Source organism: Camellia sinensis, chromosome 9 (assembly GCF_055761805.1).
Source record: "Camellia sinensis isolate YWXY chromosome 9, ASM5576180v1, whole genome shotgun sequence".
NCBI classification, from domain to species: Eukaryota; Viridiplantae; Streptophyta; class Magnoliopsida; order Ericales; family Theaceae; genus Camellia; species Camellia sinensis.
Genome location: NC_138969.1, coordinates 199,296,802 through 199,311,215, shown reverse-complemented (window position 1 = coordinate 199,311,215; position 14,414 = coordinate 199,296,802). Strand labels below are relative to the sequence as shown.

General features: G+C 32.3%; 1 protein-coding gene across 2 annotated transcripts; it reads left to right on the top strand.

Moving 5' to 3' along the window:
* The first annotated feature begins 9,525 nt into the window (after positions 1-9,525).
* D6PKL2 (D6 protein kinase like 2) lies at positions 9,526-14,408 on the top strand. 2 transcript variants are annotated; one of them, XM_028226025.2, is made up of 3 exons: positions 9,526-9,823; positions 10,829-11,902; positions 13,050-14,408. In XM_028226025.2, the coding sequence occupies exons 2-3, from the start codon at positions 10,983-10,985 to the stop codon at positions 13,930-13,932; spliced, it is 1,803 nt and encodes a 600-aa protein (XP_028081826.1). In that variant the 5' UTR covers positions 9,526-9,823; positions 10,829-10,982; the 3' UTR covers positions 13,933-14,408. The 2 variants fall into 2 exon arrangements, with proteins under 2 accessions (XP_028081826.1, XP_028081825.1); XM_028226024.2 differs by having other exon boundaries at positions 9,540-9,823; positions 10,901-11,902.
* Positions 14,409-14,414: the final 6 nt, after the last annotated feature.

Sequence of the window (14,414 nt, the reverse complement as noted above, 5' to 3'; positions counted from 1 at the left end):
TACACCATGTCTCTTACTGTTTTTTAAAACACTAAATACAAAATTGTAGACTCCACGTCCTCCTCCAATCACAAAATTTATAGGGCACCATGTAACCATACCAATACCAGCAAATAACTTCTCATGGTTATGGGTCTCGGAGTACTTGGAGAGCCACTTCAACCCAACAAAAAAGTCCCATATGACAACCACAAACCTTACCAAAAAAACACCAAGTAGGAAATCTCCTACTTTTCATTTCCTACTTTTCATTTTTTGTCTTTTAAAGTAATTTCCACCACAAATTAGGTTACCTAGCCCCACATTTACGGCTGCTGCCAATAACACACCACTACAATCTCTCCCTAATAGGAAAATAAAAAATAAAAAAAAAAAACCAAAAATTTAAATCTTATAATTTTGTTCATCATGTATTATATATTATATATTATGTGTTAATTTTTAATTTATTATACGTTTTGTTATCATGTCATTATATGTGAATTATGAAACTTAAATAGATAGTTGCTAACATCTTTTCTTTTTTTTTTTTTCAGTGGCGATACAGACCCCCTAAAAAACAGACGCCCTCGGCCCCCTCTGAGGTGGCACCTGCTGAAGTCATGTAAAGAAGAATTGCACAATGAAGAAGGTGTGATACACGCACCTAAAAGACAAAAAAAATATACCGAAAACAAAGACAAAAAAAAAAAAACGAGAACGGCCATAGCTCTCCTTCTTCCCCATCCCTGTCTATCTTCCCTCTTCCATCATGCGTCCGCCATAGCTCTCCTCTGTCGACCATAACTCGCCGGCCATAACTCTCTGTATCCGGCCATAAACTATTTACCTCCATAAACTAGTATCATGTTAAATTAACAAGCAAAAGAGAATTGAATAAAACTGTAAGAAAATGAGATCCTTCTCAGAATAGGTCTTTTATTCACCAAACAAGATGCCATGTAATTGATCTCCAGTAGTCCAGACAGAGTAATGACACATGAAGAAATTGGTTAATCCTCTAACTAAACAGCCATAGGCATAGCCATACTTCTTTTCAGATTTAGGAATAGCCATACTCTTTTTAGATTGCAAAGAAAATCTTTATTTCTTCTCTGCAGAGGAATAACCATACTTCAAAAGAGTCAAAATCTTTAAGAGTCAAATACTTCGCAATTTCAATTTTAATTTTAATTTTGATGAAGAATTTTATATCTTTAATTTTCTATCAATTTTATATCTTTAATTTTGATTAAGTATTTGACTCAATTTTATATCTTAATTTATATCTTCAAGAGAGAAAATTGTTTAATTTTAAACATAAAAAGATTTTAATTTTAAACATAAAAAGATTTTAATTTTAATTATGTATGAATAGCCATACATAATTGTTTAAAGAATTTCAAAAGGGTATTTCTCTACAGAGGAATATCCATACTTCTCTTTCTTCTCTTTCAGGATAATCTGATTTCTTCTCTTTCAACAAAAGCTGTCTTTTAAATTGAGGAATTTTGCCCTAATTTCAGCAAGATACATATATATAGATATATATATACACCAGATTACCTCGTCGTCAATGGGATGGAAATAGAGGGAGTCGGGACTCGGAAGGACAAAGTAAGGCCGTCAGGAGGACCTCTCGTCGGCGTGAGGAGGAGGGGAGGAGTCGTCCGTCGAATGAGATTGAGAGAGAGAGAGAGAGAGAGAGAGAGTCGACAGTCGGGTGTCGGGCGTCGGAGTGAAAGGGAGAAGCTAAGGGAGTCAGCCGTCGGAGTTGGGAGTTGAGGAGCTAAGGGAGTCGGCCGTCGGAGTTGGGAGTTGAAGGGGAGGAGCGGAGCTGTATTTCGCTCAGAGCATTTTGAATTCTGAAAGAGGAAGGTGCGTGGGATATGCATATCACGTGACCGATCACATGCCATCCACCTCAGAGGGGGTCGTAGGGGTCAGTTTTTGAGGGGGTCGGAAACATTTTTTTTTTTTTTTTTGTGTTCCCATTTTTTTTGGGCTTTTACTACCTTATTTCAAATTTTATAAAAATTCTTTACACACCCCAAACAACCTCCCCCACTCAAACCTTAAACTAATTTTACATCTACCATCTACCCATCCACTACCAACTCCAGCCACCCTCCATTGCCCTTCCCTAGCTCCAGTTGTTACCTCTCAATCCTTTCCTACCTTGCCCATCCCCAACCTCCCCACAGCCCCTCATTCCCTCGATCGTCACCCAACAACCCCTACCTACGTTCCTCCCTAGCCTTCACTAGTTACATCTTTGCCCTTTCTCTTCCTTCTCCTCTCTAGGGTCGTGAAATAAAAATGAAAAGTGAGAGAAGTTCAAGAGAAAGAGAGAGTCTGCAAGGGTGGTGGTTGTGACGGAAGGAGAAGGGGCTCGGTGTTCATGGGAGGGCGTCCAAAGCAAGGGATGGGTGGATAGGGTAATCAGAACTAGTTGTGGTTGGGGAATGATTAGGATTAGGAATAGGATTTGGATTTGAGAGAGTAAAATTAAAATTCTATGATAAAATAAAATTGTAACAGTGAGGGTCCAAAGAAAATGCAGGAGTGTGGTATTAGTAGCACCCCACATTTACAACTATAAAAAAAAAACTCTAATTTGAATAGGAAGAGAAAACAAGGAAATAAGAGAAGTCGATAGCAAATATTTGGTGGCATTTGCAAGGGCGGAGACTGACAATATCTCTTCTAGAAAGATGGAGACGCTTGGCTAATCCAATTCATCAAACATATCACATGCATCTTCTTATTGTCCAAAACGATTTATTATCAAATCGAGAATGGTATGTTTTTTTAAAAGTATTTTAAAACTAAAATGTATAATTTTAATTTTAATCTTAATTTTTTGTTGTATAAATTACATTCAAAATAAATTTAATTTGCACATTTTATTTGGGAATAATTTTCAAATGCATTTTTTTGAGTAGTACAAACTAATCAATTCCAACCAACTAGACTGTTAATAAGTAAATGAGGCCTGATGGTCACCCTAATTTAGGACCTATATACAGTTGTGTATATCCCTGTCAAATCTCCTGCAAAAATTGGTACGTATGTGCCACTGCGACAGCCACAAATTGATAGACTACTTCACAAAGGAATCCCCACGCATTGTCATGTCCCATGGAGAGCCTTCTCTTCTTTAATCTTCTCTTTTGAAGAAGCCAATCTTCACCTAAGGTTTGGAATACATATCTTGATCTCAAACAGCTCATTTATTCATATATATAATAAAAAAGAAAGGAAAAAAAATTGTGTCCCCAAAAACAAGGTGTATAGCGTAAATTTAAATTTGGGTTTGATTTTTTTTTAGTTGTCGTTTCAACTTGAGAGAATGTTTGGACTTAGTAAGCCTATTTTGGATCTGATTTTAATTATTCGAACTATTCACTAAAACTCATTAAAAAGAATATTCATACAAAAAATAAGATGATTTGACATAGATAACTATACGTTTGAATCATATTTGTTTTAAAAAAAATAGACCGCAAATATGATTTTAAGAATAGCCATCTATTTTTTATAATATAATTTGAATTCAAATATATAACTACCGATATCCGATTATATTGATTTTTTACATGAATATTTTACTAAGCGTGTTCTAAAAAGTGAACAGTTCAAATCACCAAAATTAATCTCAAATGGGCCTATTAAATCCAAACATTCGATAGTCAATGAGAGAAACTCAACTCTTAAATTTAAAAGTGATATCGGTCACATTAGCTTGCTTATAATTTTGATTAATTGGAAAAATCTGTTTTCTATTTCTATTAACTCAATTCATATCTATGTTTTGTGTGTTTTCAAGTGGATTTAGATTGATCTTTCCAATGTCGAAATATCACCTAAATAAATTTGTCTAGAGACTCAAATAGATCAGGAAGAAAGAGACTGAGATCTAATTGGACGGCATACAAGAATATATTTGATTTATGCATTTTATTTTTGAATATATATTTTCCTACATATATGTAACAATGCTGAGAAATGAAGATAATTTAGATTGCCAAAAATGAAGATAACAACCTTAAATGGCGAAACCTTAATCCTACCCACTCCATCCCCACCTAATAAACGAAACCTACTTTTGCAAATTGGGTAGGAACAACTCTTATATTTCCCAAACATGAACTCGAACCTAATGCGAACTAATTAAGATATTTATAAAATAAAAAAAAATTTAAAAAAAAGGGAGTAACATTAAATATCACTCCACCACTAGATTTTCTTATTTTTTTATTTTTTTATTTTTTTGTAATAAATCTTTCCAAAACAATTATATTGATAATTTAATAATTTATATTTAAAGTACAAATATGATTTTAATATTATTATACTTTAATTTTGGCTTGAACGTTTATATTATATAATAGAAAATATAATAAAATCATTATAAAAAATCATAATAGAGACATCAGACTAAAGTAATATATATATATATATATATTGTGAAAATTGATATGATGGACATCCATATGGGTGATGGATCATTCCATACATCCATCTTGTCCTGAGACATTCTAATAATAATGAAAAATGACCTATTCCACTTGATTTTTATTGACCAAATACATGGAGAGATTTTAATCATTGCAATCAACAATTTGATGTCAGGCATGGATGAATAGTATTTATCAATGGGCCAGTGTGAAGTACTCCTTAAACATGATTTTATGTGACTTTCCAGAAATTTAGGAGTTACAAATAAAATCATTATAATGAGGGAGAAAGAAGATAATGAAGCCTATTTTTGTCATTTTGTTCAAAGGGAAAGTGCATATATGCAAGGAAAGGGAGCTTCTATATGCATACACCATATCCTCTCTTCCCATACATTTAATGAGAGAGTGTGTTGAGAAGTTGTGTGTAAATAATATGTATAGAGGGAGAGTGGTGTGTGTAAATAGATTCTCCCGCAAGGAAATGATCTTCTAAATATATATTCATAAATTATTTTAGATGTCCACACATAGAAGAGATTTTTTCACATATACAAAAGTTATGACAAGGATAAATTACACTTGATTTTTTAATTAAATTTCATTTTAGTCCATTTTCTAATAGAAACAATTAAATTTGCAAATTACAACATGTATTTGATTGTAAAAAGTGTGAATGTACTCCCGTGGCCTTCCCGTGAGCACTTTTTTTTATCAAATTTTAATGGTATAATAAGCCTCCGTTTGGGAAGTGGGTTGGCTTTTTGGCTTTTTGACTTTTTTGGCTATTTTAGCCTGGGCTAAAAAGCTTGGTTTGGGAAGGGCTTTTTGACTTTTTGGCTTTTTGGCTTTTTATTGTGAGAGAAGAGTGTAATGATTATGGGTTGGATGTGATGTTTTGTTTGTTGTGGCTAAAATAGCCTGTTTTGTCTTTTGTGGCTATTTTAGCCCCAACCCACTTGCCAAACACCACCTTAGGTCTACATTGAAACCATGAGTTAAAATTTATATGCGTAATTATTACAAATAAAAGATGAAAGATTAAAATAAAAATTTGATGGTAAAAAATATAATTTACCCTTGTAAGAGCATCTCTAAAGAGCTCTTTAAACGAGACTTAGTAGTTATTATAGTTAGTATTATCATATTTCGGTTATTCCAACGGACTAGTTATTACAATAGTTAGGCGCTGTTTGGGAAGCACAAAATAAGGCTATTATAGCTTATTTTGACAAATTAGCCTAAAAGCAACACTGTTGCAACCTTTTCCAAAAAAAAATAAAATAAAATCTGCACAGCCGGCAGTGTAGGCTGTGCCTACACTGTCAGCTACAACCCTTGTCCCATCAATAAATAAATTACCATTTTACCCCTTGATATCAATTTAAAAAAATATATTTTTAGGGATAAATTTGTCATTTTAAATTTAAACATCATTTCAACACACTTTTCAATACAATAACTCAACTAAAAAATCATCTCATCTTCCCAAACACAAAAACTAAAATAGCCACTAAAATAGCCAAATAGCCTACTAAAATAACCACTTCCCAAACGAGGCCTTATTTTAATAAAATCCTTCAAGATTAATTACATTTGAAGAGTCTTGGGTGGCTCTTTAAACATTTTGTGTCTATAAATAGGTAAAATAAATAGTAGAGTTGGAGTAAAAAAAAATATAAATAAATAAACAAAATAAAAAATTATCTTTTTTATATTTTGACTAGTAAAAAATAAAAAATAGGATTGAAATTGCTCTAACAACCTATATTGGGACTAAAAAGATAAATAAAAGAATGCATTTACTCGGTTAAGATTGTGTATTAAACAGTTTTCATTTGAGGAATACATACATAATTTATCTTTATGCTTACATTCCTAAAATATAATTCTATGAAGATGGGGATAAAATTAAGAGTTATACTAGGAATCTCAAATAAATTGTCAAATAAATTATCAAGCCTCTCACATGGGTGTAGGACCCACACAATGTGTATCGGTCTCGCACCCATATGAGAAATTTAATAATTTATTTGATAATTTACTTGAGATCCATAGTATTTTCTTAAAATTAAGAGGCTAATCTCATAGTCAAGATCAAGATGCTCTCTTAACAAGTTTGGTATTTGGGCTTTCAAGTTTTAGCAGAGGCTTTTTTGGGAAGAAGTTTAACGCTAATTTTTTTTTCTTTTAATTTTTTTTGGATTACACTACTTCTCTATCTTTTTACATGTTTTTTTAAAAAAAATTAAAAAATTAGTTTTTAACTTATTTTTCAAAAGTTGGCTATTTGACATTTTAATTATTTTAACTTGGTTAAAATAGTTGTGTTTGGAAAGTTAATTGATTTTTTTTTTTTTTTTTTTGTAGTTGATTTGATAATTGTAAAAAAAAAAGTAAAATGATTATGAGTTAGATGTAATATTTTTTTATTAACTATTTTAACTTATTTTATCTTTTAATAAATTATTTTAGTTCAACTCTCTTTCCCAAATACTCCCTTCAAAAAAAATACGCATCATAAGAAAAATATGTATTTTGTTGTGAAAGTTATAAATTGTTGCGATGAAAGTTATGATGTGCTCTCAAATAGTTATGAATGATAAAAGTTATAATTTTTGTGATAAAATTATATTTTTATTATATGAATATAGCTGCCTTTTGTTTTTGAAAAAAAATAAAAATAAAAGGTAATGAGTGAAAAAAGAGTAAGCTTAGGGATCATAAAAAAGAATTATAAAATATTTCATGAGAAATTTTGACATATATAATAAAATATTATACACTAATTAAAAAATATAAAAATTATAAAATATTTTATAATATTTTTTTCCATGACCCTAACATTTCTGGTGAAAAAATTGTGTGTATTCAACAGAGAGGTTTGATTCGGAGTTTGGACTTCTTCAGTTTCGGGAAAAAAAACCGTGGACATATCTATCTATCTATACTATATATTAATGAGTTGTTTGGAATGACTTAAATAAGTGTATTTTTTATCTTTTTATGAAAAGATGTACAGAAAAGTAGAGAGGTGATGTGATGAAAAAAAGATAAAAAGATTGATTATTTGGGACTTTCCAAACTTGGCCTAAGTAAAAGGAGATTTTTAACCCAAGTCTTGTGGGAGTTTCAATCTCCCAATCTAAATTTTCTGATTTTTTTTTAAAAAAAAAAAAAAACCCTTAGCATTTATTAACTTCTCTCAATCCCCATGTCTTACCCTCATAATAACACTTTAATGCATTAAGAACAAGTATAAAAAAATTTTTTTTGAAATTCAACACATATGAATTCCATGAAAAGTTCCAACACATATGATTATTATCCCTCATAATCACACTTTAATGCATTAAGAACGAGCATAAAAAAAAAATTTTGAAAAGTCCAACACATATATTATTTTCAAAATATTAAACTTTAATATAATATAATAAAAAAAGAAAGGCATTTAATTCCTTGAAAAGTCCAACACATGTGATTATTATCAAAATATTAAACTTTAATATAATATAAAAAAGGGAAAAAAAGAAAACATTTAAAAAAAACATTTAAAAATCGCAATTCACATATGTAGATAATTGTAAATATATTAAGGAAAAAAGGGTTTCTAAACCCCAAGCCTCGTGGAAGCTCCAATCTCTCAATCTTAATTTTCTAAATTTTTTATTTAAAAAATGGAGTTTTTAACCCCAAGCCTTGTGGGAGCTCCAATCTCTTAATCTAAATTTTATGACTTTTTGTTTTTAAAAAAAAACTTAGTATTTATTAACTTCTCTCATTCCCCAAGTCTTACCTTCATAATAATATTTTAATGCATTAAGAACAAGTATAAAAAAAATTCTTTGAAATTCAACACATATGAAGTCTTTAAAAAGTTCCAACACATATGATTATTATCCCTCATAATAATACTTTAATGCATTAAGAACGAGCAAAAAAAAATTTCTTGAAAAGTCCAACACATATAATTATTATCAAAATATTAAACTTTAATATAATATAATAAAAAAAGAAGATATTTAATTCCTTGAAATGTCCAACACATATAATTATTATCAAAATATTAAATTTTAATATAATATAAAAAAGGAAAAAAAAGAAAACATTTAAAAAATAGAAGATATTTAAAAATCGCAATTCACATATGTAGATAATTGTAAATATATTAAGGAAAATGAGGTTTCTAAATCCTAAGCCTTATGGGAGCTCTAATCTCTCAATCTTAATTTTCTAAATTTTTTATTTAAAAAAAAAAATAAACTTCAGCATTTATTGATTTGGTCAAAATCTCTGATTAGCATTTAAAATCCCATCATATAAATAATTATAGATATAACCCGTGCATAGTTACTGTAGTAGCCTTTTTAATTTTTCTTGTACACTATGGCTAGTGATAAGATTATTAAATTATTTTTATAAAAAAAATCTTAAAAAACATAATTTATATATTAAAAAAATTAAAACAAATATAAATATCTATAATTATCTCGTGCATAGCACGGATAATAGGCTATATATACTATATATTAAGCAAAATGGGGTTTTTGGGAGCTCTAATCTCCCAATCTAAATTTCTTAATTTTTTTATTTAAAAAAAAAATCTTAGCATTTATTAACTTCTCCCAACTCCCGAGTCTTATCCTCATAATAACACTTTAATGCAATAAGAACAAGCATAAAAAAAAATTCTTTAAAATCCAACACATATGAATTCCCTGAAAAGTCCAAACACATATGATTATTATCCCTCATAATAACACTTTAATGCATTAAGAATAAGCATAATTTTTTTTTCAAAAATCTAATACATATGATTATTATCAAAATATTAAAACTATAATAAATTTATGTAAAAATAATTACTAACCACATTTTTTTACTTAATGTATATTATTTATATTGATTACTTTTTTTAGATTTGTATTTATATAGAAGGAAAAAAAAATATCGGTCGAAATAAATTTTTTTTTAATTTAGTTATAAAATTAATTAAAAACACGTTATATTTATTATATTTCTTTTTTTTGTGTAAAACAATATTTAAAAATTATAATATATATATATATATATATAATTATAACACAACTCGTATAATATTGGGGGAACACAAGATTGAATGAGAAAAGCTTTTGCCGATACTCTCTCTCTCTCTCATTTGCCCAACTCCCGGAAGACGGGCCCCAGTCAAATTTTATTAACCCCAAGTCCCAAGCATCGCTTTCCCATCTCTCTCTCTCTCTCTCTCTTCTCCCCACACAACACCAACACCAACTATATCAGCAGGTTATGAGGAGGAGCTCTCTTTCTTTTCTACAGTGCTTCTCCTTTTCACTGCCAAACCAAGCCCCCTGAACTTCACTTCTGATCCTTTCAAATTTTAGGTACTTTTCTCTCTCTCTCTCTCCCCCCGCTTTTTCATGTTTCTGTTTATGGGTTTGTGTTTCTTTACCTTCTAGTGTGGCCTTCTGTATCTGGGCGTCTCTCTGATTTTGGATCTGTTCGAGGGTTTTACTGATAATTACGATTCTGTGATCAAGATCTGTTTATTTATTTATTTATTTGTTTGTTGCTTTGCTCATCATAAATTACTTTTCGGGTTATTCAAAGGTATTAAGAAGCTGCATTTGTTAAGCAGCTGACCTAATTGACTGTAGCTTTACTTTTTTAACTTTTATTCTTATTTTCTTTCAATTTGTTTTGATTTTATTTCTCTTGGTGGTTTGTTGATTGTTTCTTTGAATTAAAATTTGATCACTGACCCCATGCGGTTCTGTGCTTGAACACTTATGCTGTGTTTGGTTTATGCTGTGTTTGGTTGGAGAATTTGGGGAGGAATTTGAAAAAAGAAATGGAAAAGGTAGGTAAAATGTGAATATATCATGTTTATATTTCACATAGTTTCACACACTTTTTGATTTTCACTTTCCAAATTCCTCTCCAAATCCCCCAACCAAACACAGCATTAGTTTCGGCAAGTATAATTTGTTTTCTCATTGGGATTTATAGATTCTGTAATTGTTTACTTGCAAAAGTTTGTATTTTGGTTTATCTTGTCAATAATTTAAGTACTCTGACTGTGTTTTGACTGTATAGCGACCCAAATATTATTCACTGGTTGGGCAGGGCTTCGCTAATTTGTTTGTGTTCCGTCATCGTGGTTTTGTTGGATTGGACTTGTCTGTGCTATTACGCCTCATTTCCTTTTGTTTTTTTGCTTGATCCTTTGTTTAGATTCACATAATATCATTATCTCTATCTCTTTCTTATGAAGGGGAAGATACTGTCGCAACCTGTCTTGTTTTTGCATTTAATTTCAGTATGGTAACTTGTCCTGAAATGACATTTTCGCTTATGGGTGCTCATTTGTATTGATTAATTGTTGGCAGAGTCAAAGGAGAATTTACATCGATTTGTTTGGAATTGAAGAAGGCATTGTGATTTATTTTTTTGAGAGGTAGTGGGAGGCAATGTGATTATGAGAATGGGTGCTGAACAATGGACTACTTCTAACTGATCAATATAAAGATTTTTTTGTTTTTGATGATGGCCTCAAAAAGTGGTGGAAAACCTTCCCCTGAATTGCAGCTGAAAGCTTTTGGTGCTTATCAAACGGTAGAGCCAAATGATTGCAGCAAGCCTTTGCCTTTGTTGGTCTCGGAGAAAAGCAAGCCCAAGCTGGTTGCTTCTGGACAATTACCCGAATCTGAGCAAGCCACGACAAAACAGGTTATCATAGGCGCATTGGAGAACAAAAAATTACCGAATTCTTCAACTAAGAACTCTGATTCAAATGTTTCTTCACTGAGTGTTGAACAAGCATCAACAGTGGAAGTATTTGTTGATCAAGAGAAGAAAACATCCGAGCATGGAAGTGTGAAGAATAGTTCGGTTTCTGCCAAAGTCAGTGATGGGACCGGTAGTTTCGCCAAAACCAGTGGTAGTGCAAAAATTAGTGATCGTGCTGATTTTGTGGAGAGTGGAAAGAGCAGTTTGTGTAGAGGAAGCACAAGCACTGATGTGAGTGATGAGAGCACATGTAGCAGCTTTAGTACCAGCATTAGCAAGCCCCACAAAGCAAATGATTTGAGATGGGAAGCGATCCAAGCTGTCCGTGCTAGTTCAAAAGATGGGGCCATGGGTTTGAGCCATTTCAGACTGCTAAAGAGGTTGGGATGTGGGGATATTGGAAGTGTCTACTTGGCGGAATTGAGTGGAACAAAGTGTTATTTTGCTATGAAAGTCATGGACAAAGCATCTCTAGCAAGTCGTAAGAAGCTTCTTCGTGCTCAAACAGAGAGAGAAATACTGCAATCTCTGGACCATCCCTTTCTTCCAACTTTATACACACACTTTGAGACGGACAAGTTTTCATGTTTGGTGATGGAGTTCTGCCCTGGAGGAGACTTGCACACTCTTAGGCAGAGGCAACCGGGGAAGCACTTTACTGAGCAAGCAGTGAAGTATGCTTATTTCTTAATCTTATTCTGATTTGAAATTAGCTTCAAAACTGAATCTCGTGCCTTTGTTGTGCTTGTTTTACATCCTTTTGTATTATTATAAGTATTTGAACCTCGAAGGTAATCGATAAATACCAAACGTTCCATTCATCTTCCTGCTACAAAGGACTATCGAAACATACCAGTTTCTTTATATTTTGGTAGGTTTTCCTTCTCTAGGAAGTATAAAATTTTGTGCCTTTTTGAGTTTTGATAAGGGGACATTCGTTTTTAAAATTTCCAAGACTTCCAAGTATAAATTTTAGAGTAGTGTTGAGTTTATGCCTGAGATTATTGGTTTAATTAATTAGAAGTGTAATGTTCTTTTCCTAGTTGATATGCCAAGGTCCAATAGTTAGATATAGGCTGAATTAGAGCTTTCCCCAATCAGAGATTTCACCAATTATAATAGAGTTATGCTAACACTTGGGGCCAAATAATTGATAGACTAGCATGAAATATTGTTTAACATTTTTATTTTTTATTTTCTTATTTGTTTTGGAATCAGAGTTAGATATTTCCTATAGCATTGTTCTTCATTGATGTCGAATTTCGCAATTTTAGTATGAATAAGGTGATGAATTTAAGCATCTATTTTAATTCTTTAAACAAAATTCACAAAAAGGATTTTGAGCTCCTTCACTATAAGTAAGTTGATATGAAAGTTTTAGATTCAATTTCACAAAGAAGATTCAGGGCGACAAAAATATTCCTATAGGGATATTAGAAATATGATGGTTTGATCGTAGCTGAATGAGTGAAATAAATTAGAGAATGGCAATGTCGACGAGAGTGATTAAAATTGCATTGTTAATGGATCAAATATGCTTTCTTCTCATCTGGTTGTTTTCTTCTTTAATATTAAATGAACTTGAATACTTTATTGTCACTCCTATCCGAGACCAAGATACTATTGTTCAAGTCAAGTGCTTCAACATCATAATTTATTGATGATTTTGGTATGAAATAAAGAAGTAATTTGAAATAAAAAAGTTTGCAATGAACCGCCATTCAATCAAATTGCGAGAGCCTGAACATTTTTGTCTTGAGAACATAAACTATTTGATTGAATAAATGATTGTAGCAATTATTGTTGTAATTGTCTTTGCAGATTTTACGTAGCAGAGGTCCTCCTATCGCTGGAATATCTCCACATGCTCGGCATTGTCTATCGTGACCTTAAACCGGAAAATGTCCTTGTGAGGGAAGATGGGCACATAATGCTATCAGATTTTGACCTTTCCCTTCGTTGTGCTGTTAGCCCAACTCTTATCCGGAACTCTTCCCTAGAGTCTCAGCCTCTGAGAAAGAATCCTGTGTATTGCGTCCAGCCATCTTGTGTCGAGCCTTCCTGCATCCAACCATCTTGTGTAGTTCCCACAACATGCTTTTCTCCTCGCCTTTTTTCTAGCAAGTCCAAAAAGGAGCGGAAACCCAAAAATGAAATTGGAAACCAAGTCAGCCCATTACCCGAGCTTATTGCCGAACCAACCAGTGCACGATCTATGTCATTTGTTGGGACCCACGAGTACTTGGCTCCTGAGATCATTAAAGGCGAAGGTCATGGGAGTGCCGTGGATTGGTGGACTTTTGGGATCTTTCTATATGAACTGTTATTCGGTAAAACTCCTTTTAAAGGATCAGGGAATCGAGCCACGTTGTTCAATGTTGTGGGTCAGCCTCTTCGATTTCCGGAATCTCCGGTTGTGAGTTTTGCTGCAAAGGATCTGATTAAGGGATTGCTGGTTAAGGAACCGCAGAACAGATTGGCATATAAAAAGGGGGCTACAGAGATTAAGCAACATCCATTCTTTGAAGGTGTGAATTGGGCTTTGATTCGATGTGCTACACCGCCGGAGATCCCAAAGCCAGTTGACTTTGAACGAATGCCGGCCCCACCGCCAGCATCAACCAGTGAAAAGAATAATATGATTGCAGCAGCTGCTCCTGATCAAAAAAGTTCCGATAATTATCTTGAGTTTGATTTCTTCTAGAGATATTAGCATCGATTGAATACATTTGTATTTATTTTAAGGGGGAACCATGTTCTAGACAAGCTCTCGTGGATTTTTAGTGGTGAGGATGGAGTATATTATTCCTGGATGGTGAAAATGCTATGTCTGTTGTTGCTTCTTGTAACAGTTTCAATCTGTATTGCATATTCATTGCTTGAACAACCTTAGTGTAGTACCAGAAGCATATCGAGCACCAGAACTTTGTTTGGGGCAAATGTGGAGCGATGTGGAGCAATCAATCGTTAAATGCTGGATGATGAGCTTAACAGAGGAAAACTAATTCTCCAGAATTCAATGTGAATGACGCAGATTCGCCATCTTATTTGTATATTTTCACAGCATTTTTGTTTAGGCAATGTTTTTCATTTTAAGATGATGTAGCACCAAAACATAAATGTAGCCCTTTTGAGTTTTGAAAGGTTTAAATATATGTATGTATGTGGTGTTTGTGCCTCTGTTTT